We start from the raw sequence: 25,846 nt of genomic DNA on the forward strand, positions 1-25,846 counted from the left end.
GATATGAGGAAGCAGCTGCCGCCCAGGACCAGACACCCACCTTTTCGCCCTTTGGTCCAGGAGGTCCGAGGGGTCCCATGATGCCTTTGTGTCCCTGCAGGAAACAAGACGGCAGGAGGTGAGAGCATGGGGGAGGGAGGAGTCGGGAGGGAGAGGTGATGAAGGACAAGAACTCAAAGATGGAAACACCCTGGGCTGTGCGATCAGGTCCCGGCTCTGTCCCACCTCGCCGTGTGAATCTGAGCAGGCCGTGTGCCTCTCTGAGCCCTGGCCTCCCAGACATGCCATGTCGGTCCCAGACACACCCTAAGGGGTGTCCGCCTGAGTGGCTGAAGGCTCTGCCCACGCCATCTTGGGGCAGACCTGGGACCAGATCTCGCGAGAACCAGCTGTGTCTTCTGGGATGCGGCAGAGGCAGGGGGCAAAATGCTTGCCTCAGAGGGCTTCCCTAGGCCGGGGCGAGAACTGCCCATGCAGACTTCTCCCTTGGGCTCCCGCACCCACTCTCCGGTCTCCCTCTCCTTTGCCCTCTGCTTCTCCTCCCCTCCCTGCAGTATCTCTTTCAGACACTGGATCTCACCTTCAAACTTAAGGGGTCAGGCCTTGCACACACATTCCTTAGCCTCCCCGAGCCTGTTTCCTTCTCTGAGCAAGCCCCGTGCCTCGCTGAGGCCTAGGCTCCCAGACGTGTAACATGGCTTTGGCTCAGCAGCCTCTAAGGGGGGAGTTGCCAACTTGGATGTGAAAATGGGCTAAGACCCACCCCTTCCACAGAGAGCAGCGGTGAAGCTCAGACACGAGGTGTGCGCGGCACCCACCGCGGGAAGGAAGGACTCGGCGAGGCCGGGGATTGGCGGGGAGGTCCTCCTCTGTCCACCCCACCCCTGCCTGGCCCACAGGTGGTTCTCGACCCCACCCCGGTCTGTGGGCCCAGGTGTTCCCTGGGGCGAAGGGGACCGTGAATCTGCCTGCAGTGGCCCGAGGGGAGCCCTCAGCTAGGAGGAGGTGGGCGCGGCAGCCGAGGTGGCCTGAGTCCAGGCCTGCAGGGCAGAGTTCCGGAGAGGGGGAGGTGACATTTCCTTACATCGTAACCAGCCAGTCCCGGTTCTCCTTGGGCCCCCATCCGTCCTGGAGCACCCTACGAGAGGAGAAGACCCATGTTGGTACAGAGCGCCGCTCTCACGGCAGGAACGCGGGCACTCTCTCCCACAGGCTCCAGCCCAGTTCAGTCCAGCAGCCTGGCACATCCACTCTGCCCAGAACCCAGGCCGGAGAGTCAGGTGGAGAGCAAGTGGCATCTGTCCCCTCCTCTCCGGAGCATTCCTCCCCCACCAGCCCTTCCTTCTTCCAGCTCCAGTGGTTCATGAGAGCCAATTGCTAAATTTTCCCCAATTTTGTGAGCCAATTATTAAACAAAACCATGGTGAAAAATTAAATTACATGAACTTACAGATAAATCAATTAATTATATTAAAAACATAGACGACAAATGTTCAAAACTCATCCCTTCCTAGTTATTTTACTACACTTTACTGTTATCTATGCTCATGAGGTTATTTCTGTTTGTTGAATCTGTGTGGCGGAAACACAGTCGTCCCTGGGTATCCAGAATCTGCAGCGGATCGGTTCCAGGCCCCTCTGCCGATGGGAACCCGCGGATTCGGGGGCCGACTATACCAGATCATGGAGCTCTCTTACCCATCCCCTCCCAAGTCTGCGTTCAATAACGTCGCATTGGGGCTTCCCTGGTGGCGCAGTGGTTGAGAGTCCGCCTGCCAATGCAGGGGACACGGGTTCGTGCCGCGGTCCGGGAAGATCCCACGTGCCGCGGAGCGGCTGGGCCCGAGAGCCATGGCCGCTGAGCCTGCGCGTCCGGAGCCTGTGCTCCGCAACGGGAGAGGCCACAGCAGTGAGAGGCCCGCGTACTGCAAAAAAAACCCCAAAAAACAAAAAACATCGCATTGGCAGCTTGACATCAGCCACCGTAGGAACATTTACACCACGGAATCTTACAAGTGCCACAGACCAGCACAGCTGTTAACTGGTACGCACTGGCAGCTCAGAGACACTGCATCAGCCGCGTCTGCCCCCTCCCTTGCTTCCTAATGGGGCCCTCCTCTCCCTGCAGCAGTAAAACCCCTCAGGGACCCTCCCTTCAGGGCAGGCCGGCAACGGGCCGGGCCCCCCTCAGAGCCACCCAGGGATCTGCAGCAGCTTCACCGTGACCCCCATGAACCTCTTTCCAGTGGGAAAACTCCTTGTTCAATAAAAATCCTCCCAAGGGTCTGGTCCCCTCTCTACACCCCAGTAGCAGGGCTTGATAATAGGGGGTTATAAAGGGCTTCAGAAGACCCAAAGACCCCTTCAAATCGCCAGAAATACTGTGTTGTGTGTACTTTTCCAGGGAGAGGGGCTATAGCTTCTGTAGGTCCCAGAGGGATCCGTGATTCCAAAGAAGTGGCTGGGACAGTGGACACAGGCGTCTGGCTGAGAGCTGAGGCGGGCGATGCTTTCCTCTCTGCCCTCGGCCCCCTCTGCTCCATGCCCGACCCCTACCCCATCCACCCAGAGAGTTCTCACCGTTGGTCCCAGGCTGCCCCGGGACCCTTTAGGGCCTGGGGTGCCAGGGGGTCCGGGGTCTCCAGGGACGCCCATCTCACCCAGCTGTCCTTGGTAGCCCTTGGCACCCTGCAGTAGAGGAGAGACAGGCTGTCAGCAGGCCCCAGCAGAGGGGAGGGAAGGGTGGGGGCTGCAGGGCAGGGACATGGTGGACCCAAGCAGGAGGCGGGGGAATCCTACCTTGGCTCCCATGCGGCCCTTCTCGCCTTGCTTCCCTGGTTTTCCTTCAGGACCCTGGAAGGAAAAGGAGGGAAAGAGAGAGAAAGATGAGAACTGAGAGAATACGGAGGCAGATCCACAGTGTATCGGAGCGCTCGCTCTGGAAGCAGACCGCCTGGGTTCAGACTGATTCTGCACTCAATACCCGTGTGAACTTGAGCATGACCACACCCCCTGTGGTCTATGTCTTTGCAAAGTGGGGGCAGTGGTTGTACTGGCCTCACAGAGCTGAGGATTCAACCTGGTGATACAGTATCATGCTTGCAAGGTGCCTGGTCCATAGTAAATAAGTGCTCGATAAATCACTGTTGTCATGGTTCCTGCTGGTGCCCAGGCTGTCCCAATGGGAGCAGCTCTCTGCACTGAGCCCTCTCCATGTGCCAGGCACTGTCCCACCCTTCTAGCCACCCTGAGCCTCAGGCCCCATTCGGAGCCCCTCCTGTATATGGTGACAGCCTAGGTTCCTAAAGGTGAATCGACTTGCCCAGGGTCCTGCTGGTCCAAGGCAGAGCCCTGATTCAACTGCAGATCTGTCTGATTCTGTGTCCAGGGTGCCCACTGATGACAGGCAGGCAGGAGAGGTTTCCTAGGTATGCCCTTATCTCTGAGATGTTGTGTGTCACTTCTGACAATCCCTGAGGCCATGTCCCACTGACAGGGCCCCCTCCCTCAGGGGTTGAGGCTGGAGGGGTTCCTCAAAGTGGCTCTTTGTGACAGGAAGGTCAGCCAGCCTTCCCTACTCTCCCACTGGGGCACCCAGGCCACTCCCTCTGAGAGGCCACTCTGCTCCCTCCCCCAAAGGCATCCCAAAGTGCTGCTCTCCCCTGCCTTGCCCCAGGGGGCCCAACTGTCTCCACAGTTGTCAGGGAAACTCAGTTCACTGGGGCTGAGTGAGTGTAAGTGTGCGCGAGGGAGTGCAAGAGAGATGAGAGCGCAAGAGCGAGAGAAGAGAGTCCTAACCCCAGGCCCCACTGGGCTGGGATGTAGTGGGTAGGGCAGGCAGTGTTTCTGACCTGAAGGGACATCCAGACTGCCTGCAGAGGACAGTCCCCTCAAAGCCTAAACCTCAAAGGGAGCTGGGAAAAATATCTATGTTCTTGGTAAGCACTAAAGAGCTGGTTTGATTTAATCCCTTTGGCTTCATTAACAGAGGCACATGCTATAGGATGAGGGAGGTGATAATCTCACCTTGGAATAAGCATTGCACTCTAAGAGGAAGTACTGACTAATTGTGATGGAGGAGGGGTAGGAAGAACAGTGACCCTGAAAGGACCAAGCACAGAGTGCCCTGCATCCTGATGCTTGAGTCTTCACGTGACCCCGGACAAGTCCCTCCCTTTCTCTGTGCCTCAGTTTCCCCACCTCTAATATGAAGGTCTTGAACTAACCTTGCACTGTCCAATATGGTAGCCCCTAGCCACACGTGGCTGCTGGGCACTTGAAATGTGGCTATTGTGACTGAGGAACTGGATTTTTAATCAATTAAATTTTAATTAACTTTAAATTTTAAAACTGGTAATTCAATGACTGGAAAACTTCTAACATTTTTGGAACAACTTGGGATATGAATCTACATTTCCAATTGTATGTTTTATGAAATCTAAATACAGCTCAAGTGTTCCCAGTGAAAATATAGCATCTGAATTGAGATGTGCTCTAAGTGTAAGCGACACACCGGATTTCAAAGACTTACCAAAAAAAAGTACGCAAAATAGCTTATTAATGATTTTTTACATTGATCACACGTTGATATGTTAGTATTTTGGATAGATTGTGCTAAATATATTATTAAAATGAATTTTACCTATTTCTTCTTACTTTTTAAAAATATAACTATTAGAAGATTTTAAATTACACATGCAACTCCTATTCTGTTTCTACCAGACAGCATTGGACTTGACAATCTCAAGGTCTTTTGCTCCTCCAGTAATTAAATGCTAACTAATCATCATGGCCCCAACGATGAGCCAGACACGATGTCCGAACTCCGTATCATATCTCATCCAATTCTGGCCACAGGGCTGGGAGGAAGGGATTATTTATGTTAGAGCTAAAGAAACAGGCTCAGGGGGATGAAGACCCTGTCAACGGGTCACCCAGCTAGGTAGAATGAAATGTGGATTCTTACTTTCTGGGACACCCCTTTTCCTAGGCTGGTCCTGTTTGGGCAGTTGTGAATCATGATTACAGGAGCTGGTGGCATTTACCAGCAGAATGAGGTGATTGCAATGGCTGATCCCTTGTCAGAAGGAGAAGCAAGTCAGTGACCAAGAATTCACTACAGGGTCAGGGAGACAGAAGTCTCCCCCAGGACCGGGCAGCCGGCTGGCCGCTTGTTCTGACAGCTCCTCTCCAGCTGAGAGCATCCCCGATGGTGAGGGAAACCCTGAATAAGGGCTAGAGCACCCAGTTGGGTGAGGCTGTGCGGCCAGAATGAAGACCTTTGCTGGGCCCCCATCCATACAGATGTATTTCTGGAAAGGCTTTGATGGCTCATAAAATTCTATTTTTAAATCCTTCACTGTTTCCAGGCCACAGAGTGGGAGATTCTTGTTCTGCAGCCCTGATGCCAAAGAGGCTCAAATACAGGCCTCTCATCACCTCTGTCACCTGGCACACACTCAGTCTGGCCCCAGCGAACCTCTTTCCAGTTCCAGTGTATGAGGACTGGCAGTGACAGCAAAATACAGACATAAACACTGCTACCACCACCGCCAGCACCATCCCCATCACCAGAGCCACTGTCACAGCACTGCCACTGCCATCACCATCACCAACAATAATACCACCACCGTCACTACCACACTAACACCACCATCATCACTTCTATCGCCACCATCACCATCACCGCCACCACCAGCTTCCAGTCACTTGCTCCTCCAAATTCATAAAGATAATTTTTTATATTTCTGGTGCATTTTATAAAGTGCTTTCTTATCCAAAGTTTCATCAACTCTTCAGATGAAAAAAAAACAAGGCTCAGAGAGAGGCAGTGATGTGCTCAAAGTCACGTTGACAGTGGGTGCTCGAGCAAGAACCCAGCCTTTGGACTCTGGGTCAGGGCTATTTCTGCCACATGTTGCTGCCCATTCCACAGTCATGATGCTCAAAAGTTCACTGAGAAAGAGCCCCTGCAACACTGGACCTCAAAATGATCTCAGTGCACATTCTTCCAAATCCTTCATCATACCAAGGGTGCGGCCCAGAGAGGGCAAGGGCAAGTGAAAGGTCACACAGCAAGCTGCTGATGGAGAATTGGGTCAGTGCCTCTCCTGCTAAGTTTAGTGTGGCTGAATGTGGGGGTGGGCAGGACGAGGTCAGCAGGGGCCAGGTTTGTGCAGGGCACGGCAACCAGGCTAAGGAGACCGATGTTATTCCTGTGGGCACTCGGGAGGCGTGGGAAGGTTAGGCCGGGGAGGGACACAGTCAGGTTGGTTCTCCGTGAAACTCTCATGTGAAGGAAGGATCACAGCACAAGACCCTCTGGCAGCAGCTGTCAAAAGACCTCCCACCCAACTGCCTGAACAGGCCCAAGTGTTATTCTCACCCAGGAGTCCCAAGTGCTGGCACACAGCTGTGCACACTCACCCGGACGCCAGTGATGCCAGGGGGGCCAGGCGGCCCGTCCTCGCCCTTCAGTCCCTCCTGGCCCTTCTCGCCACGTTCACCATCGGGCCCGGGGTCACCCCTGTCCCCCTGGATTGAAAAGGCATGAGGAGGGGAGAGAGAGAAAGAGAGAATAAATGTCACCAAGTCCATCAGAGGCGCCAAACCTCAGGGCTCCATTTGGATGTCCACGGCAGACCTGCCCCTGGGTTCCCCCGATGGTTCTGCCAAAAGGGTCAGCCTGGTAGAGACAGCACGCAGCACGTGACAGTTTCTAGTGTCCATGCCTGGGCCACGGAGGGAACTGCTCAGAGAGAAGAGACGACCTTGACCACGCCCACTCCGTGGAGTTTACAGGAAAGAAACAGGTTGGGAGAGTAGGACGATTTCTCCCCAATGCTGTAGACACACTGGGAGGATAAGAGTCTTAAGAAGCCGAAGGAAATTTTTTTTAACTTTTTTTTTCCTTCTCTTTTTTCTTTTTGGCTGCGCCACGCGCAGCATGTGGGATCTTATTTCTCCGACCAGGGAGCAAACCCGCGCCCCCTGCGGTGGAAGCATGGAGTCCTAACCATTGGACCGCCAGGGATGTCCCAAGAAGCTGAAGGAAATTTTTATAAAGGAAAAAATTCACCCGATTCTACCTCTTGGAACAAACTCTTTCCATGCTCTGAGTTGTATTTTCAACCCTCACTTACACAAACAGTTTACAATAATAAGTAGAAGGTAATCGTCTCTATCGCTACATACCAGGCTCAGAGCAGTGGAACAACTGTTCCACAGCAATGAAGTTAGTAAATTTAGCTTTAAAGGCATAATCCAACTGCACTGCATGTTTCCACCTATTTTTTTTTTAATGTCTTACTCTGTTTACCGTGAGTACGCGCTCCCTTTGCTGTCTGCCCTGCATCCTTCGCATTCTCGCTGGCTGCGGTACATTCCCCCTGTTGAGTGGGTGGCAGCGAACGCTTACATAGCACTTGCCATTCCAGGCCGTGTTCTGGAAGGCTAGGCTGTGCCAGGATGGGGCATGGGCTGTTGCCCTCGGCCCCATGAGCAGAGCAGGGGGTGCAGCAGGGGCAGTGGTGGTGGGGGAGGAGCGGGGCAGCGCCCATCACAAGGCCACCTCCACTGGGGCTTGTGGCCAGTCTGCAGGTGGCTGAGCTGTGACGGTACAGAGAGGCCCCCAGGAAAGGGTAGGAGGAAGGGGTGGGCAGAGGAGAGGTTCAGAGAGGCAGAGAGCGTCTTTGCTATTTTTGTTTTCCGGTGCCACACTTTATGAGGGACGCTGATAAACTGGTGTGCGTCCAGGAGAAAGAGCACGGTGCACAGGGCAAGCAGCTGGAGCCTGGGAACCGGACCGCGGAAAGCACAGCCCACACGCTGGTCCTGCTGGGGCCCCAGGTTCTGGGCGTGAACAGCTGGGGTGCAGGATGGCCGGGGTAGTTTCTAGCTCTGGTCCAGGAGGACGTCCCAGTGAGAGGTGTCCAGAGATGACACAGATGAGGGAGGGAAGCTCCAAGCTGAGGTGTGGGCCAGTGCAGAGCAGATCTGGGCACCAGGAAAGGGTCGGACAGGTTGGTGTCTGAGGTCCCTTCGCACGGAGATTCTCAGATTCCAAACTCAGCCTGGCAGGGAGATGGGGCCGGCCCTGATGGCCCACTTGCAGACTCCCTTGGCTCCAGGATTCTCCTTCTGGCCTGTCAACCTGGCCACCTGCTCTCCTAGCTCTCAGAGGCAGGCAGCCCGTTCCAGGTGGCTGGGCTGGATTTCTGTGAGGGGCCCTAGCCTGGGCCCTGCAGGGGCGCAGGCTCCAGAGACTACCCAGACCCCCAGAGCCTGGGCCCCCACACAGCTGCGGTGGGCGACCCTGTGGATCCCATGCAGAATGGGGTCTGGGGGTGGAGGGCTAGGGAATTCCAGAACCCAGGACATCTGTCAGTGCTCAGAGGAGCATTACAAGTTGCCTAGCTCAACCCTCCTACTTACAGATGGGGAAACTGAGGCCCAGAGAGAGGTACAGACTTCCTAGTACCACATGTGAGTCCATGGCAGAGCATGGGTGAGACCTTGGGTTCTGGTTCCTTCTAATTCCAAGGTTCTCTGCTCAGGGGACAATACCTTCCTCACTCGTGGATTCAAATCTTACTGCCACCTCTCAATAGCTGTGTGACTTGGGCAAGTTTCCCCATTTGCAAAATACGCACCAAAGGGTTACTGTGGGGAGTGAAAGAGTTACTCCATGTAAATGATAGCTTAGCACAGCATCCAGTGCACGAGCGCTGGATAAACATTACTTATTACTAGGAATCACCACCACTGTTGCCACCATTAGCTGGTTATCTCAAAAGACATAATCAGCATAAACTATAAAGTGCTGTGCATGTCCAAGAGGTTGTTTTCACCATGAAGGTGATGCTTGGACACATACCATAAAGGAAACAGATTCTCTCCTGGATTCACACAAGGACCTGGGAGGATGCCGTACATCTGCCGGACTACTCCGGCCCAAGGTCTAGGGTGGCACTGGCTTTGGAGGGAGTGAGAGAAGCAGCCAGGGCTAAGGAGCCATGACAAGTGAGCAGGAAAGACTGTGTGAGACACCCAAGTCTGGAAGACCCCCTCCCATCCCACCTCAGCAAAGATTCCAAGGAGAAGAAAGGTGGCTGCCCAGAAGCGAAGGAGGTCCCCGCACTGTGCCTCGGTTTCCTCATCTGTCGAGTGGGGATGGTAATGAACCCAGCTCGGAGGATTACTGGGAGGATGAAATGGGTCAATTCATGTAAAGCTCTTAAGGCAGGTGATGCAAGGATGGTGAGTACACCAAGCATTTTAGCCAGAATGTTCGTCAGCATTCATCACGACTCACGCAGACATTTGGCAAAGGGTGTGGAGAAGCCATCAAGTGCTCTGGGTCTCCGGAGCCAGACCCAGTTACACCCTGGGATACAGCAGGGCTGGAGGTGAGAGAAGGTAGACAGATGGCAGACAGGGGGCGCTCTCGACCTTGCAAGCAAAACACAGGTTGATGGGAAGCCAGACAGGGGCTTGTCACAGAGGCATCCTGGGAGGTGGGGAAGCCCCGGACCCAGGGCAATTACGTGGGTGGAGGTCTGGGGATGGGGCAAGAGAGGCTCAGATAAGAGGGGTGCTTACCTGAGGTCACATGGAGAGTCAATAGCTAACAAAGGGAATGCTGGGATGTGGCACTTGGGATCCTGAGCTGGGCAGCTGACAGGTCAGCCCTGGGGAAAACCCACCTAATGGTCCAGGACTAGGCCAGGGCTGGTAAGTCAGAGAGTGAACCTGCCCAGGGGTTCAGGGGAGCCCTGGTGCCTCCTTAAGGCCCCAGCATCTGTGGCTGACAGATGAATCTATGGAATGTCTCAGGGCTGAGTCAGGCCCACATGCTTTGGTGCCAGTGAGCCCTGGGTTTGAATTTTGGATTTTCCACTCGTAGCGCTAGACCGATACACCTCGGCCTGAGCCTCAGTTTCTTCACCTTTAGAATGGGCGCATGGTGCAGAGGCGTCGCCGAGGCTTGGGTCTTGCCTGTGCCAATTACTAGCAGTGTGTCCTTGGACAAGCGGTTTAACCTCTCCGAGTCTCAGTTTCCTCATCCAAAGACAGATTTTACCCCATAGCACTAATTGAGATGATACATACAAAGGGCTTAGCACAGTCCCTGATACACATGTGCCTTGTTCTCCGTAAATAGTGGCTACAGGTCATGGGTGGTGATTATTGTTCTCCTGATCTTTTAGGATGTTTGGAAGATAACAGATATCAAAGCTGCTGGCTCTGGGCCTGGCACAGAGCAGGGATTCAGGTACCACTCTGAGCCAAGAGAAGCTGCAGTTTCAAGAAGGGTGGCAGTGAGGAGTGGAGGGTGGGGCTGGCCCCTGGTCTTGCCTGAGCAGGGTAGAGGGCAGGTGCTGGACAGGGCTCACCCCCATCCATCCTGCTCTCCCTGGGAGTAGGAGGGCTGACCTCAGAGCTTATGGGAACATGGTGCTTCTGGGGGAAAACTTAGGACTTGGATGGGAGGACAGTGGGGGCAGAGGGAGAAGGCAGTTCCAGAACATTCTCTCCCCCCCAGACTCTGCACCAGAAGGACGCTTACCTTCAGCCCGTCAGGCCCTGCGGGGCCACTGTCACCCTCGAGGCCTGGCTCTCCCTGGAAAGGGTAGTGGGGAAAGATGAGGAGACATTACTGGGGAGGGGGTCCCAGTGTGTTTTACGTCCTCCTCCTCCTTGGGACAAGACCCCAACCCCTGATCTCCAGGTAGGAGGGGCCTGGAAGGCGTGGCACGGCCAGTAAACAGTGAAGCAGACCCCCAAGCCACAGCCTGTTCTGTGTGCAGGGTCGGGTGAGGTAGGGGCTGCACGAGTTAGAAGGTGCTGGTCCTGTGTCTAGGTGGGCTGGTTGGAACGGGCAGGTAGAGCAGCCTATTGGTTGAAAAGGTTTTGACGTCAGACAGATCTCGATGCCTCCACTGGGCTTCCCATTCACTGGTAGTCTGGCCACAAGCAAACTCCTTAGCCCCTATGGGTGTCTGTTTTCTCATCTGAAAATGAGAACCCTTCTTTTAAGGGTTCCTATGAGACACAGTATAAGCACCCCACAGATAGTAGCCATTAGATATATTCTTCCTGGAATCTGGAGTGAGCCCTCATGGAGTGCCTTGGTGGAATCTCAGTTCTCAGACGAGGAAAGTGAGGCCATCCCTCAGACTTTCTTGCCAGCAGGTGTGGGAATGATACCAAGACCCTGAATCCCATCTGACCTTAAGCCAGGTTCCCTGCTTGCCTTTCTAGCTCCAAAGATGCCCTTGGATGCCTCAGTTATCTAAACAGCTGTCAAGTTAAGTTTGTGTCTCTCTCTGCTTTTTCACAGCTGTTCAGCATCTGAGCTGGAAGGGGCCTCAGAAGTCATCAGATGCAGGAATGGCAAAGATGGGAGGACAGGTGTGTAGATTCCACCCCTCTTGTGCCCATGGCAGGCATCACTAATCTATCTACTAGAACGTGGCTCCATGAGGACAGGGCCTTCTGTTACTCACTGCTGTGACGTGCCTGGCACACAGTGGCATCACGTGACTGCACGTCATTCTCTTTCCTAGTGAGCCCAGAAGGAGCCTCAGGATCCTTCTTAACATGGCACTCCAAGAAACTGTACTGCTCAATCTTCCTTGACAGACAAGGTTGCCATCGGAAGACTTCAAGCTCCATGCTCATCCTCTCTTGCCCTGTGGCCCTCTCCTCTCATTCGATGTCTTAACTCAATTTGAGGAGCCTCTTAACTTCGGGCAGGGAGTAACACGAGGCATTGGAAAAAGGGAAAAATGAGAAGTTGGACTGGGGGCCTGGTGTCTCCATGAGCCAAGCCCCCCCACACTAACTCCCCCTCACTCCTGGGCTGCACCTTCCCCATCTGAAAGATGCTAGAGGATGCCTGCTCTGTATCTCTCACAGCACCCTGGGGTCTCCATTCAGACAGGGATCTTATAAATCAGGCACAGAGCATAGACAGGTGGACACAGAGGCATCTCAAACCTTCTCAGAGGAAGCCAAACTCCGTGGGTTTCTTTTGGTAAAGGGGAAGATAACCTTTCAGATAACCTTCCATGGAACAGTTTTAGGGATGGTAAGAGGTGTTTTTCAATAAAAGCACTTGGAGGTCAAATAAGTTTGGAGACTGTGGATTAACCCTCCCCAAACGCCAATTTCTTGGTTGCAGGCCTTCTCAGAGCCTTGAAAACGCTACTGCTAACGTGTAAGGGGGAACACCGAGCACACAGAATCTCAAACATTTTGACCACAGAATGCTTTTCTCTGAGGAGCGCCTCTGCATTGTGGAGATGCTGGCCCGCCGAGGGAGACCGGATAAGCCTGCAGAGATTCAGTCTGTTTCTGCAGCTGAGGAAACTGAGGCTCAGGGAAGCTGAGTAAAGCCCTTCCCCCCTCCAGACAGCCAGGGAGGGGTGGGACTTTCCAGGGAGAATGAATTTGCTTCGACTTACCCGCTGCCCGATGAGGCCCAGCTCCCCAGGGGTGCCCAGAGGCCCAAGGTCACCCTAGGAGAAGCCAAACACAAGTCCATGGGTGGGGGCATGGGACCAGCCCCAGCCCTCACCTTCTTGTTCTCACTGGTTCTGACGTGGGAGGAGTGGGGAGTGGAGCTGAGGAAGCGCTTTCTCCCCAGGACCAGAGAGAAATTGTAAAATGCCAACCAGAGCCTCTGTTCCCAAGAAGCCCTGGACAGGTCAAGATCACGACCGTCAGCATCACCACCACCATCACAGCTCAGCTCACACTTACATAGTGCTGTTCTAAGTGCCTTTTCATTTCACACATTTAACGGTCACAACAACCCTGCCAGGAGAGATATCTCCTTTTACAAAGGAAGAGACAGAGGGACCGCAGCTTAAGTAACCAGCCCGAGCTCACGAGGCTAGTAAGTGACAGATTCAGGATCCAAACCTGGGTAGTTTGGCTCCAGGGAATATCGGATGCAGAGATGGCAACTCTGAGGCTGACCACCTTCTTTTCTCTCCCTCCCTGAGAACCTTGGAGAGAAACCCAAAGAAGGAAGAGGCCCTAAATGAACCAGAATCAATGTCACCCAGCTCCTCCACAAGACCCCAGAAGGGTCCTTCTCATGTGGGGATTTCCAAGCTACACTCTCTCGCTGCTGGTGTCTGAGGGCACAGAGAGGAGGCAGAGCTCCGGGCCCCCAGCCCTGCCGCGGCCAGAACCATCCCATTACTACCTGTTTTATATATGGGTTGGTTTCCTGCATTATTCAAGCAAAGGATTCTGGAACTACGTCAAGACTGACAGTCCCAGGCCTCCGGGGCCTGCATAGGGAGCAGGTCCTCTTCCAACAGCAGCGCGGGGAGGGGTCTCTCCCCAGAGCCCAGGGATCCATGGGCTCCTGTTTCCCTGCAGGTAATGAGGGGCACCAGTGCTGAAATGCAGATGGTATCGCAGGAGGCCAGGAGGTATGGCCGTCCCAGCGTGGGGCAGGTGCCAGAGAAAACACTGCCAGACAGGGGGCAGGGATGGGGGCTCCGGGCTGGCTGGGCCATCCGCTGTGGCCATGGCCAGGCCCTGCTCCCCAGCCGGGAGCACAGAGAACCCATTATCCCGGGCACAAGAAAGGCCTGTTTCTCCTCCACGGAGACGATGGGGCCGCCAGCTGGGAGCTGGTTTCAACAAGCCATTTTTCTCTTCTTTCATCCCACCTTACCTTCATTCCAGCTTCCCCAGGAAGGCCTGGTTCTCCCACTGCACCTGGTAGCCCCTGCAAGAAAATGCCATTGGTCCTTCCTAGAGCAAGGGCTGGGCCCTGGTTGTAAGGGAGGAGATAACTGAGGCAGGCCCAGAGACGGCAAGGGACATGCCCGAGGTCACTCAGCGTGAGAGACACAGAGCTGGGAGCAGGCTGCAGCCTTCTGGGAGCTTAGAGTTGGGACAAGTCAGATGGGGGTGACTGGGCTCAGGCTGCTGAGCGCCGGGGCTGCCCAGAGACTGCTGGAGCCCCTCCCTCCCCACAAGTGTGGTTTGCCCAGGAGGAGCCCATTGGCAAGCATGCGGAGGAAAATTTCATGATTCACGTAACAACAGAGGAGGAAGCCAACGGATGCTGCATTCAGGGCCGAGGGATTCCTGCCCTTCTCTCTGCAGCTGGGCCATGATGACAAGGGCGGGAGGGATCCTGAGTTACCACCATTGGCATGGCTGCAGCCCCTGCATAAACCCTGGGGCTGTTTTCTCCTCTGGGTGAGGCACGGGTGTCTGAGGCCCCTTCCAAGCTCCTCGCTGCATGACCTTAAGAGGACTGCTTCTGCAGTCAAACCTCTGTGTCGGGGTGAAATCCCAGCAGGGTTGGGGCAGGGGGCATTGCTGCTCTCCATGGTGCCGAAAAAGAGGCACCGCCAACCCCCATGCCGGTCCTGGCACAGCTGCATCCCACCCGCTGCCCCCGGGATTGGGAGCCCAGCCCCTCACCCTACGGCATCATGGTGGACCTACCCTCTCTGCCAGGGCCTCTCCCCATCAGTCTCTGCAGTACACAGGACAGGGGCCCTGGAGGAGGACGGCCGGGGGGGCTGATTACCTCCCCAGCAGCACCACGGGACGAACAAGGGTCCTCCGCACTCACCTTGGGTCCCATCTCTCCTGGAGGGCCAATTGGCCCCTGGGGTCCCTGAGGGCCCTGGAAGATAGACAGACACACAGACAGTTGGGAGAAGCCAGCCTGGGCCCTCTTTGGGGTCTAAGGCTCAATAATGCAGTCTGGAGAGGCGGGTGAGGGAGAGAACCCGTAGAATCCGGGACTCTGCAGCCCATGCCCTCACCCACCCCTCGCTGAGGGTCCTGGTGCCTGCAGCTCTCCCCGCAGCCCCTGTCCAGTGCACTCGCACCAACCCCTCCGCCTCTTCTCCTAGTCACCTACCTAAGACCCAGGGCGGCCTCCCCTGCTCAGAAGCCTTCGGGCTCCCAAGCTTTGCTCACTCTGTCCCCTCTGCCTGGAATGACCTTTCACCCACTCAGTCGTGGTCAGTCCATCGTTCAAAAGGGCGTCTACCTGAGCTTCCAGACGTGGGGCTACAGCGCGGCCTCCAGTCCTCCCCCTGCCCCACCCAGATTCCTCCTCCTGGGGCCCGAGACTGTGCTCTCCTCTCCACCCCTAGAAGCACCCTCCACAGCCTCCTCACAGGGCTCCCCAACACACGGGATGTCCTCCCAAACCCACCCTTCCCGCGAGATCTTCTGCAGGGCTCCTCTGTTTGAAACCTCTCAATAGCTCACTATTGCCGTTGGGACAAACAGCAAACTCTGTCCGCAGCTTCGGGTGACTGGCCCCTGCGACCTCTTCCTGCCTTCCCTGAGGTCCAGCTCTCTCCACTCCGGGCACGCTGGACTCCGCAGTGCCCACTCAGCGTGTTAGTTTATTCTCATGTTGCCCTCCCTCCTTCGGAGACCTGAAGGACTCCGTTCCCTCCGCTTCTCACTGTGCCAAGCACTCTACACACATCTTCTTATTTCATCCTCACAACAGGGTGTAAAGGTAGGAACAATTATTCCCATCTTACTGGCATGAAAACTGAGGCTGGAAGGCAAGGGAGCTTAGACTCAACGCAGAGCTCCTGACCTCCCTGGCCAGTGCTCTCTCCCTGACCCGCCCCCGGGGCGGTAGAGCCCCGGCACTGTCCCTCTCCAGCCCCTCTCCTTGTCTGACTGCAGGACCCACACCCCCGGGTGGGTGACCCAGCTGAGACCAGCCTGCCAGGGGCAAAGATGCAAAGAGAGAGGGCAAGGGCACTTACCGGTTCTCCTGGGAGGCCCTTGGTACCTGGGGGGCCGGAGGGACCCGGGATGCCCTGCAGGGACAAACAAAGGTGACCTTAGTCCCTCCATGGCCTTCTCTACCCTGCCTGTCCCCTGGGTCTCAGTCAAGCTGTCGTAGCAAATGAGGGTCCGACCCCACCCTCTGCCCTGTGACAGACGGGAGACTGAGTTCCAGAGGGGAGGAGACATACTGGAGAGTCCTCAGGGCAGGAGTGGGCAGCTAGAACCTTCGGGATTTCCACAGCAGGATGGGAACTTGGCTAAAGTGGTTATTTTCTCCCCGCGAAGTCCCACGGAGAGAATCTCATGAACCGGTGCTACTTACAGGAAAGCCTCGTGTGCCCAGGTGCCCTCGCTCGCCAGCCACGCCCTGGAAGCACATTTGGGGTTTGTAAGAAGCATGTATGACAAAGCAGGGAGTGGGGAGAGGGGCTGGCAGCCTCGGCCTGACATACCTGCTGCCCAGGCTGGCCTGGTCTGCCCTGTAGTCCTGCGGGGCCCTGCAGGAAGCAAAGCATGAGGTTGGGAGAGGGTGCTGGGGAGGACCCTTCACGGAGAAGGACGACCGCTCCCACAGGAGATATAAGGAACCCATGGGGTCATGGCATCCCCCCCTCCCCAGTGTGCAGACGGGAAAACTCAGGGGAGGGGCTCGCCACAGTCACCAGGTGCTCTGGGCCGAGAACCAAGGACCCCAGGGTCCTGAAGGGGTCAGAAGCAGTCTCGGCTCTCAGGGGCCCGGGAGGGGCTTGGGGGTCAGAGGCCATGCGTGATTCCTCCTCACTCTGTCTCATTCATGTGCTTTTTCTCTCTCAGTCTGATCGCTCATTCTCCCTTCCCTGCCCCCATGCCGGGGGCTTGCCAGCATCAGGAAGAGTGGCCGGATGAGCACTCAGGAACGTGCCCTGCAGCCTCTCTGGGATGCCCTGCTGTCCCAAAGGGGTCTGTCCCTGAGGAGGCTGTGAGCCGGGGTTCCTGGGTTCCTGACCCAGCACGGGAGGTGAGAGGAAGGGAAAGCCACGGGGGTCGGTACCTTCAGACCCTTGGACCCCTGCTCCCCAGCTGGTCCATCTGGTCCTCGGGGTCCCTGGAATAGGAAAAAGGGACTAGCACAGTGGACAGTAGGGGTCTCCCTCGGGCTGGGAACCAGGAGGGCGGGGCTGCCCAGAGCCCTGCACAAGCGGGGGGCTCCCTCCACCTCGCACTTCCTGTGCACCCCCACCCTCAGGTGGGTCACCCAGTGCAGTGTGCCTGCTGAGATGTCTCTGCGCAGGGCATAGTGTGGGTGGACTTGGCTAGGGGCCCTGCCATCCTGGAGTGGGGCTGGTGGTGCATTTAACCCCTGTTTAAAGAAACCTTGGGGCTCAGCCAGCCAACCCATTCCACGGATGCAGAAACTGAGGGCAGAGCCAAGAGACACGAGGCCAAGTCCCCACAGCCAGGTCTTCAGACTGCTGTCGCCTGCTCTTCCCAGAGCACACGTGGGGCAGAAGCAGTTTGTGGACCACAGCCCTTAGGGGAAACTGGCAGAGGACAGACGACCTGGGGAGGGTCTACACGTGGCCAGATATGTGGAACAGCCCCCTCTCCAGCCAGATGTGCAGCTAATCTGGCCCAGCTCACATGAGGAGGGGGGAAGGACAGGGCAGCTGTTCCCTGGAGTTCTGGGTTCAGGTCTGACCTCTGAGACAGGATTCTTGGTCTTTTGAGAACTCAGAGGCCCCTGGGGCAGGCAGAATCCCCTCTTCCCCACACTGCACAGATGGGAACACTGAGGCCCTGCAAGGGAAGTGATTTGTCCAAGGTCCCTTAGCACATTAGCAGCTGGTATTCCCTCCAGGGTTCTACCCACTGCCCCCTGTGTCCCCTCCATGGGCCTCCCAGAGAGACACAGATGGGATGGGGTCCCCTGGGGTCCACCATGGAGAACAGTGTGGTGTTTGTTCTGCAGGGGGCCAGAGAGGCCGTGTTGGGGAGACAAAGAGGATCCTGTGAAGGAGGCTGACCTGCCCCAGCCTGGGAGCGAGGGGACCAGGCACACAAGGGGGCCAGGGAAGCGTCTGGGCATAGGGGATATGAGGGATGAGAAAAAGCAACATGGAGAAATCATTTAAATATTGAACAAGGTAATTTTCAATTAATAGTTGAACCAGAAAAAGTGACAATTCTTCTTGTCAGCTGCTTCAGCTCGACGCTGCAGCCTTAAATAGCACCACATTGATGAAATCACCCTGGGCCAGGAGACCACGGGCTGGGAGTCTTTGTGCCCAGTTTCTCAGGCCCTGGCCCAGAATCTATTAGGGGTCCAGCATAGGCACAGTGCTGCTCAGGAAACGCTGTGTCTCAGGGACAAGTGGCTGCTCCTGGCTGAGCCTCAGTTATCCCATCTCTGAAATGGGGACGAGAAACCGCCCCCTCAAGGCAGGAGGAGATAATGCACACGGGCAGCTCAACACCTGGCATGTAGTAAGTGCTCAGAATATCTGGTTCCTCCAGAGGGGGCTGCAGGCTCCCCAGGGGCAGGGGCGCAGAGCAACGGCCTGGCAAACCTGGATTCATTCCCTTCCTCATAATAGGCAGCTTATACGAGGCTCAGAATTTTCACGGGTTCAAGATGAGGTTTGATTAGAGGGTGTGGGTGCAAGTCCTGGTTTTGCTACCGACTTGCTGTGTGACCCCAGGAAAGCCCCTTCCTCTCTCTGGGCCTCAGTCTCAGATGGACCCTGTCAGACCACGTGTTAGACTTACCGCCCCTGACTCATGGACAGGGACCTTGTGGAGACAGACACAGGTTAGGATGTAGGGCATCCCAGGTCACGAGAGCCGGGACAGAAGCTGAGCTGATGGTGGGCATCCGGGCCCTCCTGAGAGATGGCTTCTGGCCCCTGACCTCTGTCTCTACCTGAGGCATTAACCTTCCTGGAAAGGGACAGCTCTGGGAGTGGAGCGGAGGCCCAGAGGTGTCAAGGGCTTGGCCTGAATCACACGGCACCCTGTTTCTCCTGGGAATCAAAGCCTCGCTGGGAGGAAGGTTATGAGATCTATAATAATAGTAATAACATCGACAACAGCAGCAGTAGCAGTAATAGTGAAAGCTATTTTCCTCATTTAACAAATAAGGAAATAGCCTGTGGTTGCCCTGCTAGTATGTGGAGAAGCCAGAATTTGAATGCAAGTCAGCCAGAGGCCCATTTTTTTTCCACCACTACCTGTCACTATTTATCAGTGTGGGAGTGAGCTCCCTGTCACAGCGGGTATGCAGGTCAGGGCCAGGACATGGTGTTAGAGGAGACAATATCTAAAATCCCTCTTACCTGGGAGACTCTGCTATCCCCCGGACCACCAGAGAGCTCAGGTAGAAGCTGGGGCTGGCTGGGGGGAAACAGGATTAACCTTTCCTCCCTGGAAGGAGGAGGAGGCAAAGGGGCCCCAGCCACTCTCCCTCCCCAGCTCCGCTGTGCAGGGAGAGGCACGAGGGCAGTGCACAGCCTAACCCTTGTTCTGGGCCACTCTGCAGCTCGTCCTCTGTCCTGTGGGTGCCTCAGTCCTGCCCCCTCCTTCCCCAAATGAACACGGGCCAGCCCACCCTGCTGGAGGCAGGTCTGGGTTTCTGTCAGAGCCACAGATCTGTTCTCTTGTAGCCACTCCCCGGGAAGATGTTTGCAGTTACAGCGGGGCTGCCTCCCAGCCAGGTTGGGCATCTGGCTTGGCTGGGAGGAGCCCCAGGGGACAGAAAATCTGGCCAATTGCAGCTCTTGTGAAAAAGGGATGGAAAGGGAGTGAACGTGTGCCCAGCCCTTGCTACACACCGCTGCCCTTCCAGGTGCTTACCACTCGAGGTGCTGGCAAAGGGATTCTATCCCCACAGCCATCCAAAGAGGTCGGTTCTGTTGCCGACCCGTCTTATAGAGGAAACACTGGGGCCTCAGAGAGGGCGAATCGACTGCCCGAGGTCAGGGGAGGAGCTGGGATTCAAGGCCAGGTCTGCCGAGCTCTTAAGTCCCACTCACAGGAGCAGAGTTCAGTGTCAGGCACCTGGATCACAGAATCCTCACGACTCCCTCAAAGTGGGTTTTGGAGGGAGATAGCGGAGTCTCCCGGGTAAGAGGGCTTTTAGCCATTGTCTTCTCCAACACCCTGCCCCGGGCTCTAATCTGCACACCCCCTGTGACAGGGAGCTCACTCCCACACTGATAAACAATGACAGGTAGTGGTGGAAAAAACTGGGCATTCAGCTGACTTGGGTTCAAAGTCTGGTTCCTTCCAACTTGCTCCTAATGTCATCCACCAAGCCTTATAGAGGTTAAGAAACTGGCCTGAGGCCCCAGAGCTGGTAACTGGGAAGGCTGAGACTTGCTGCTATGCCTGTGTGACCCCATAGCCCCAGCTCTTCGTGGCCCATGGACCCAGACCCTGGTCAACAGCTCTACCAAGAGCTGAGGGTGTGGGGCCCCATCCTGGCCCTGGCCTCGACCCCTTAGTGCTCGTTCTTCCCAGGGCAGGGGGCTGGGGGGAATGGGCTGGGCAGCAGGGCCCGTCCTGCACATGGGCAGAAAAGCAGGTAGGGCCTTGCAGACCTCCAAGCTCATTTCCCACAGCACACTCGGGGAAACTGAGGCCTGGAGATCAACAAGGCCTTGCTATGGTGCCAGGGCAAGCCAGGAGCTGCACAGGGGGCCTGCCCAGAACTGAGGTCTTTCACAGGCTCAGCGGGTGCCTCTCTAGTCCCCCCACCACCGCCCCGCTCAGTGACCCCATCTGTGAAGTGGCCAAAGGTGGCCTGTCAGGCAGGGGACCCAGGGGGTGGGTCCCACAGGTTTTGCATTCCTGCCAAACCCAGCAGGGGGCGGGGCTCATGTTCCTGAAGCTCCCCTTCCAGCCCCGGAGACTTTGATGTGGTTGGGAGCCTGGGTTTCCTCAAGCAGGAGATACATTCTTCAAGCCACCACCGGGAAGGGTGGTCCGACGGTTGTGAGGGGCTCAGTGAGTTGACGGAGGCCTGAGCCTCTGCATCTGGCAGGCTGTGCGGGGCAGGGCCTGGGCCAGCACAGCTCCGCCTCCAGCCAACCTGGCTTCCCGGGCAGGAGGGAATGTGCAGAGGGTCAGGGTGCAACCCGGCTGCCAAAGGGTCTCGGCTACTCGCAGAGACCAGGACATGGCACTGGGAGGGGTCCTGCCAGGCCAGGGGAATGCCTCTAAGGCTCGCCTCTCCGAGGCAGACTGCTCAGAGCACCTCGTTCAGGGGAAATTTTTAAACTACCTGAAATTCAGCCAAGAAGAGAATAATCATCTCGGATCCCCTGGTATGAGCTTGAATATCAGGCCTGGGCTGCCTGGGCCACTGTGCCACCTTGTTTTCTTCTCACAAGGCTGCCTGGCCTGGCACCTGGACACCCACTGGGGGCAGGAAACCACTCCATCTGCCCTCCCCGCCTTCAGTATGCGAAAGGGTCAGATCCCCTGGGTTCAAATAACAGTTCTGCCACTTTCTAGCTGTGCAACCTGAGGCAGGTGACTTAACCTCTCTGTGCCTTAAGTTTCCTTATCTGTAAGATGGGAATTAAGAATAGCACCTACATTATAGGGTAGTGCTGAAGAGTAGCTGAGTCAATGTACGTGATAGTGCTTGGCACAGAGTAAGTACTAGTGATTACCTCTAGCTACCGTGCTCAGGGCCAGCCCTGCATAAAACCCTCTGCGGCTCCCCACTACCCTGGGAACATAGCCCATAGGCTTAGCTGTGGTGTTTGAGGCCCTGCTTGGCTTGACACCTGCTAATTCTTGGTCTTATCCCTCTCTACTGCCCCTCTGTTGAACCAGTGGGGACTCCCTAAACATGCCGTTCCTTCTCACCTTAAGGCTTTCCCTCTGCCTGGAACCGGGCATCAGCTCAAGCATCACCCTCTCCTTGAAGCCTTCCCTGGTACCCTGGTCAGGCGAGGTGCCTCCTCCAAGCTCCCAAGCTGCCTGTGGTTCCACCATCGACGTGCTAATGACCCTGTCTGTTTGACCTACTCGATTGAGCCATGAAGCCGGGCAAGGGTCCTGCCTGTCCTGTTCTTGTGATATCTACAGAGCCTCCAACAGTGGCCGGCCCAGAGCAGGTGCTAAATTGTAGGTGAATGAATGCATGAGCAAACACACGAATGGTCAAAGCATCGGCACCACAGAGCCCCTCTGTTCCTGCTGGACGGCAAGGCGTGGTGCTCAGAAATGGGCTGGGAAAGATGGGTGGGGGTCCCACACGGAGAGCCAGGTCTGGGAGGAGGAGATCTGTGAAAGTCACAGATCTCAGGGCTGGGAGGAGGGCAAGGACCAAGAGGGGTCTCTCCAGCAGGTGTCCGCCCCCGGGGGCTGGGCCACACTTACCCGGCGTCCCTTTGCTCCCCTCATGCCCAGCGGGCCTCGAGATCCTGGAGGACCCTGTGGGGAGGAGAAAGAGTCTGGAGAAGGCCCCTTTTAGGGAGCAGGCACAACACCGAAGGCTAGGCCTGCAGCCTCAAACAGGCGCTGTTCACGAGCGGCCACTCCCGAGCCCAGCAGCTCCGGATGGAAGGACTGGGCCTAGTGGGAAGATCTGTCCCCCAGGAGAAGCAGCGGACGTGCTGCCACCTTGAGCAGGAGTCAGCACCTGGGGATCCGGCAGCAGGGAGAAGGCATCCTGGACGGATAAGCCGCTTCCTTCTTTATCTCAAAATCAACAACTGGCGGCTATGAGGACATTCCTGACCAAAATCTCCAACTCCCACTTCCCCTTTTCTCTCTCCATCAGCAAGGAGAATATGGGGTCCCAAGTTCTGTCCCCCCACCCTGACCTTGAATATTACCTGCAAGCATCCAGAAGGGTCTGCCCAGGGCAGGAAGAGCCAGGGAGGGTAAGAGAGGGCAGAACCAGACCAGGGCCCTGAAGTGGGGTGGGGGGAGCAGGAAGCACGTGTGGAGGGGGGAGGGGGAGAGGTTGGGTGGAGAAGTCGGTGGGGGAGGCAAAGAGAAGGGAGCAGGGCCTGGCCCGGGGAAGAAACCCCGCCAGGGTTATCTCAGTTTGGTGAAGGAATGACAAGAAGAGACAGGGAGGGAGGGAAAGAAAAAACAGGGCTGGTTTTGTTCTTTGAATTCCCAGCACCTGGCCCAGGGCGGGCCGATGACAGGAATTAAGGGAAGGACTGAAGAGGACAGAGGATAGGAAGGGAGAGAAAGAAGGTGAAGAGAGGAAGCAGGCCGCCTCGCTGCCTGGTTTCTCTCCCCAGGTTCCAGCCCCCAGCTACACACGTCAAGCTGCGTCTTAGCCGCATGGCTGGCCAAGGACCCCTCCAACAGCTGCAGGAGCCTCCCAGCTCCGCGGGATTCTCAGACTGGGCGTGCTCCTTTTACAAGAAAAGACGGCCTCATCCCCCCTCCGAATACCAGGGAGAGGCCCAGCTCAGTTTGGGGCCTCAGGAAAAACTCCTCTTTCTGCTCCCATTTCTCTCTTCCCAGGGCCTCAGGGGGCACAGACCTTTCAAATGCTAAAGGGCTGATGTGAGGCGCTGGGTCCCAACCTGACCCCTTGTCAGCAGAGCAAGCAGGGTGTGGACCCGGGCTCGGCCCCCTAAAAAGACAGATCTGACTCCCGGGTGAGGGAGAACATGACGACTGGGTGAGAATGCACCATTTATAGAGGGATCTCAGACTGCAGAAGGCATGCAATGCGTCACTGGGAAATTTCAGGATCCAAGTCTCAACTCAGAGGCAGCAGCGTAGAGTGCTTAAAAGAGCACACTGTTCCACCAGAGAACTAGGTTCAAACCCTGACTCTGCCACCTACTAATTCTGTGACCTTTGGCAAGTGACTTAAACTCTTTGGGCCTCAGTTTCATCATCTATAAAATGGGTATAAGAAGAGTCCCTGACTCCTGGAGTTGCTAGGAAGATGAAATGACCTGGAAGGTCCTCAGTAAAGGGTTGCTGTCAGCTCTCTCAAAGGGAGAGGAGGTCAGAAACTGGTGGTCCCAGGACCTGACTGTTCCCCTCCAAATAATGGAGATGATAACCTTGCCTGACCTCAGTGGACTGTAGGAGAACATGGATGTTAAAGTGATTGGAAAAGTGGAAAATGCCAATCAGACGTGAACGGTATCATCAGAAATGTCACTTTCATAGTAACAGTCTTACTAATAATAGTGGTAATTATCATATCTAACAAATAGTAATAGTAATTATTATTGTTACCATTCATTAAGCACTTAGTATATGCAGGCAGTTTGCTAAGCATTACATCATGCACGGTATCATTCATTTCTCACAACAAGCTCATAACGAAGGGGGTATTATGCTGACTCAGATGGGGAAACTGAGACTCAGAGATGCTATAAATGTTGCCAACAATCACACAGCTAGTAAAGGGGGAGCCAGAATTTGACTCACATGTGTCTGATTCTGAAGCTTTCTGGACCTCCCTGCTATCCTGCTTCCCCAGTGGCACTGGGGGCAGCTGGCTGTCCGAAAGGAGCCCCAAGAGATCCAAGGGCCCAGCCCCACAGTGCAACAGAGGAGGGTCAATGGCAACCTTGGGATCTGAAAACGGCAGCTCACTGTTTGATTTCACTAAGTCGGAGCCAAACCATTGAACAGATGGAAGCACTGAGGAAATGGAATGGGGAGGAGGTTGGACACGGGAGGAAGAAAGCCTAGAGGGAGGCTCAGGGAGGCTGAGGTCCGGGGGCACAGCTAGAATTGGATGATAGACCCCTAGCATCCTTGTTCTCTGGCTTCGGCCCTACCCTGGGCACCTAGCACTGTCTGGCACATAGTAGGTGCTCAGTAAGAGTCTGTTAATGAGTGAGAGGACTAGACAGTGAGAATCTTAAGAGCAGGATCTATTTTGTAGCATTTTTGCAACTCCAGGACTGAGCATGGGCACAGCACGCGGCAGGTGCACAGAAAAGTTTGGGAACTGAGTTGGCCTTGCTTCCCTAAGTGGCTCAGAGAATTGGTGTGGACGCACTTCCCTTGGATTCAAACCATCGAAGGCTCCCGTTTCTTCCTTCCTCAGACCCCAGGGAGCCCCTCAGTCTAGCCTGTGAAGGCACCTGAACTCATCACCCTCCAGGCTTGCCCCGGGATCCTGCCTGTGCCGGTCCCCCTCCCACCATACCCTTTCCACCTGCCCGAAGCCCCCCCCACATCCCCTCGCCCCAGAGTGGGCTCCCAGCCTTGAGCCTCAGACTTGGCCCAAGTGAGTGCCCTGCCCCAATTCCCTCCGTCCTCCACCAGCAGAGGTGGAGGGACCAGAAGCTCCATGTGCTCAGGGTGAGAGCCACCCAGCCCCCAAACCTACCTCACCCTCGGGGGAGTAGGAGGGACCCCTGGATCCGGGTGCTCCTGGCCACACCCTCCCCCCAGCCCCCCGCCTTGGGATCCTCAGGAGTATCCCTGGTGCCTGTCATCATGAGAAGCCCAGGAGCCCCGTATCCTTGGCCCTTCAGTTCCCACTTTCTTCCCTGCTTTCTCCATAGAAGCTGTCACTTATTTACTGCCTTCTCTCTCCGCCACACCAGAATACGAGCTCCTAAAGGGCAGGGACAGCGTTCTGCCTTGCTGACGGCAGCTCCTGGAGCGGCACATGGGACACAGTATTTCCTGAGTGCATGAACAAAGCAACAGAGGTGCCAATGACCATGACACTCCCTTGCAATGACCATCCCTGTGTAATGAACATTAGCTGCCTGGTTTCGTTTCGCCCGTGCAATCACACTATCATGACCGTGATCATTTCATCTATTTTTCATATGAGCAAAATTTAGGTGCAGAGTTCAATGATCTGCCCTGACAATACAGCCGGGGAGTTGGGGAGCTGGGATTCCCGGTCTGTCTGACTTTGAGACCTGGACTCCTCACCATGACTCGACAGTGGGTTTGAGCTCAGGGAACATGAGGGCTTTGCTTACCATAGGTCCAGGCTCTCCGGGGGTCCCAACACCACCTGGAGTTCCAGGATGACCCTACCAAGAAAGAGATGAAAAAGAAGGAATCAGCTCTGGAAGGTGCCTCTTCCTTCTGCAGTACT

General features: G+C 55.8%; 1 protein-coding gene across 1 annotated transcript in view; it reads right to left on the reverse strand.

The window, feature by feature from the left end:
• COL27A1 (collagen type XXVII alpha 1 chain) overlaps positions 1 to 25,846 on the reverse strand; it is a gene marked incomplete at its 5' end in the record, with an annotated part of 142,909 nt that overhangs the window by 27,509 nt on the left and 89,554 nt on the right. The window contains 15 exons of the mRNA XM_082656534.1: positions 41 to 94; positions 1,085 to 1,138; positions 2,581 to 2,688; positions 2,800 to 2,853; positions 6,427 to 6,534; positions 10,568 to 10,621; positions 12,468 to 12,521; positions 13,697 to 13,750; positions 14,612 to 14,665; positions 15,780 to 15,833; positions 16,127 to 16,171; positions 16,257 to 16,301; positions 16,835 to 16,888; positions 22,171 to 22,224; positions 25,728 to 25,781. Of these exons, the coding sequence (XP_082512660.1) occupies positions 41 to 94; positions 1,085 to 1,138; positions 2,581 to 2,688; positions 2,800 to 2,853; positions 6,427 to 6,534; positions 10,568 to 10,621; positions 12,468 to 12,521; positions 13,697 to 13,750; positions 14,612 to 14,665; positions 15,780 to 15,833; positions 16,127 to 16,171; positions 16,257 to 16,301; positions 16,835 to 16,888; positions 22,171 to 22,224; positions 25,728 to 25,781 (900 nt within the window). The remainder of the gene's footprint in view (positions 1 to 40; positions 95 to 1,084; positions 1,139 to 2,580; positions 2,689 to 2,799; positions 2,854 to 6,426; positions 6,535 to 10,567; positions 10,622 to 12,467; positions 12,522 to 13,696; positions 13,751 to 14,611; positions 14,666 to 15,779; positions 15,834 to 16,126; positions 16,172 to 16,256; positions 16,302 to 16,834; positions 16,889 to 22,170; positions 22,225 to 25,727; positions 25,782 to 25,846) is intronic.

This window comes from Grampus griseus, assembly GCF_964374135.1.
Source record: "Grampus griseus genome assembly, chromosome: 6".
NCBI lineage: Eukaryota > Metazoa > Chordata > Mammalia > Artiodactyla > Delphinidae > Grampus > Grampus griseus.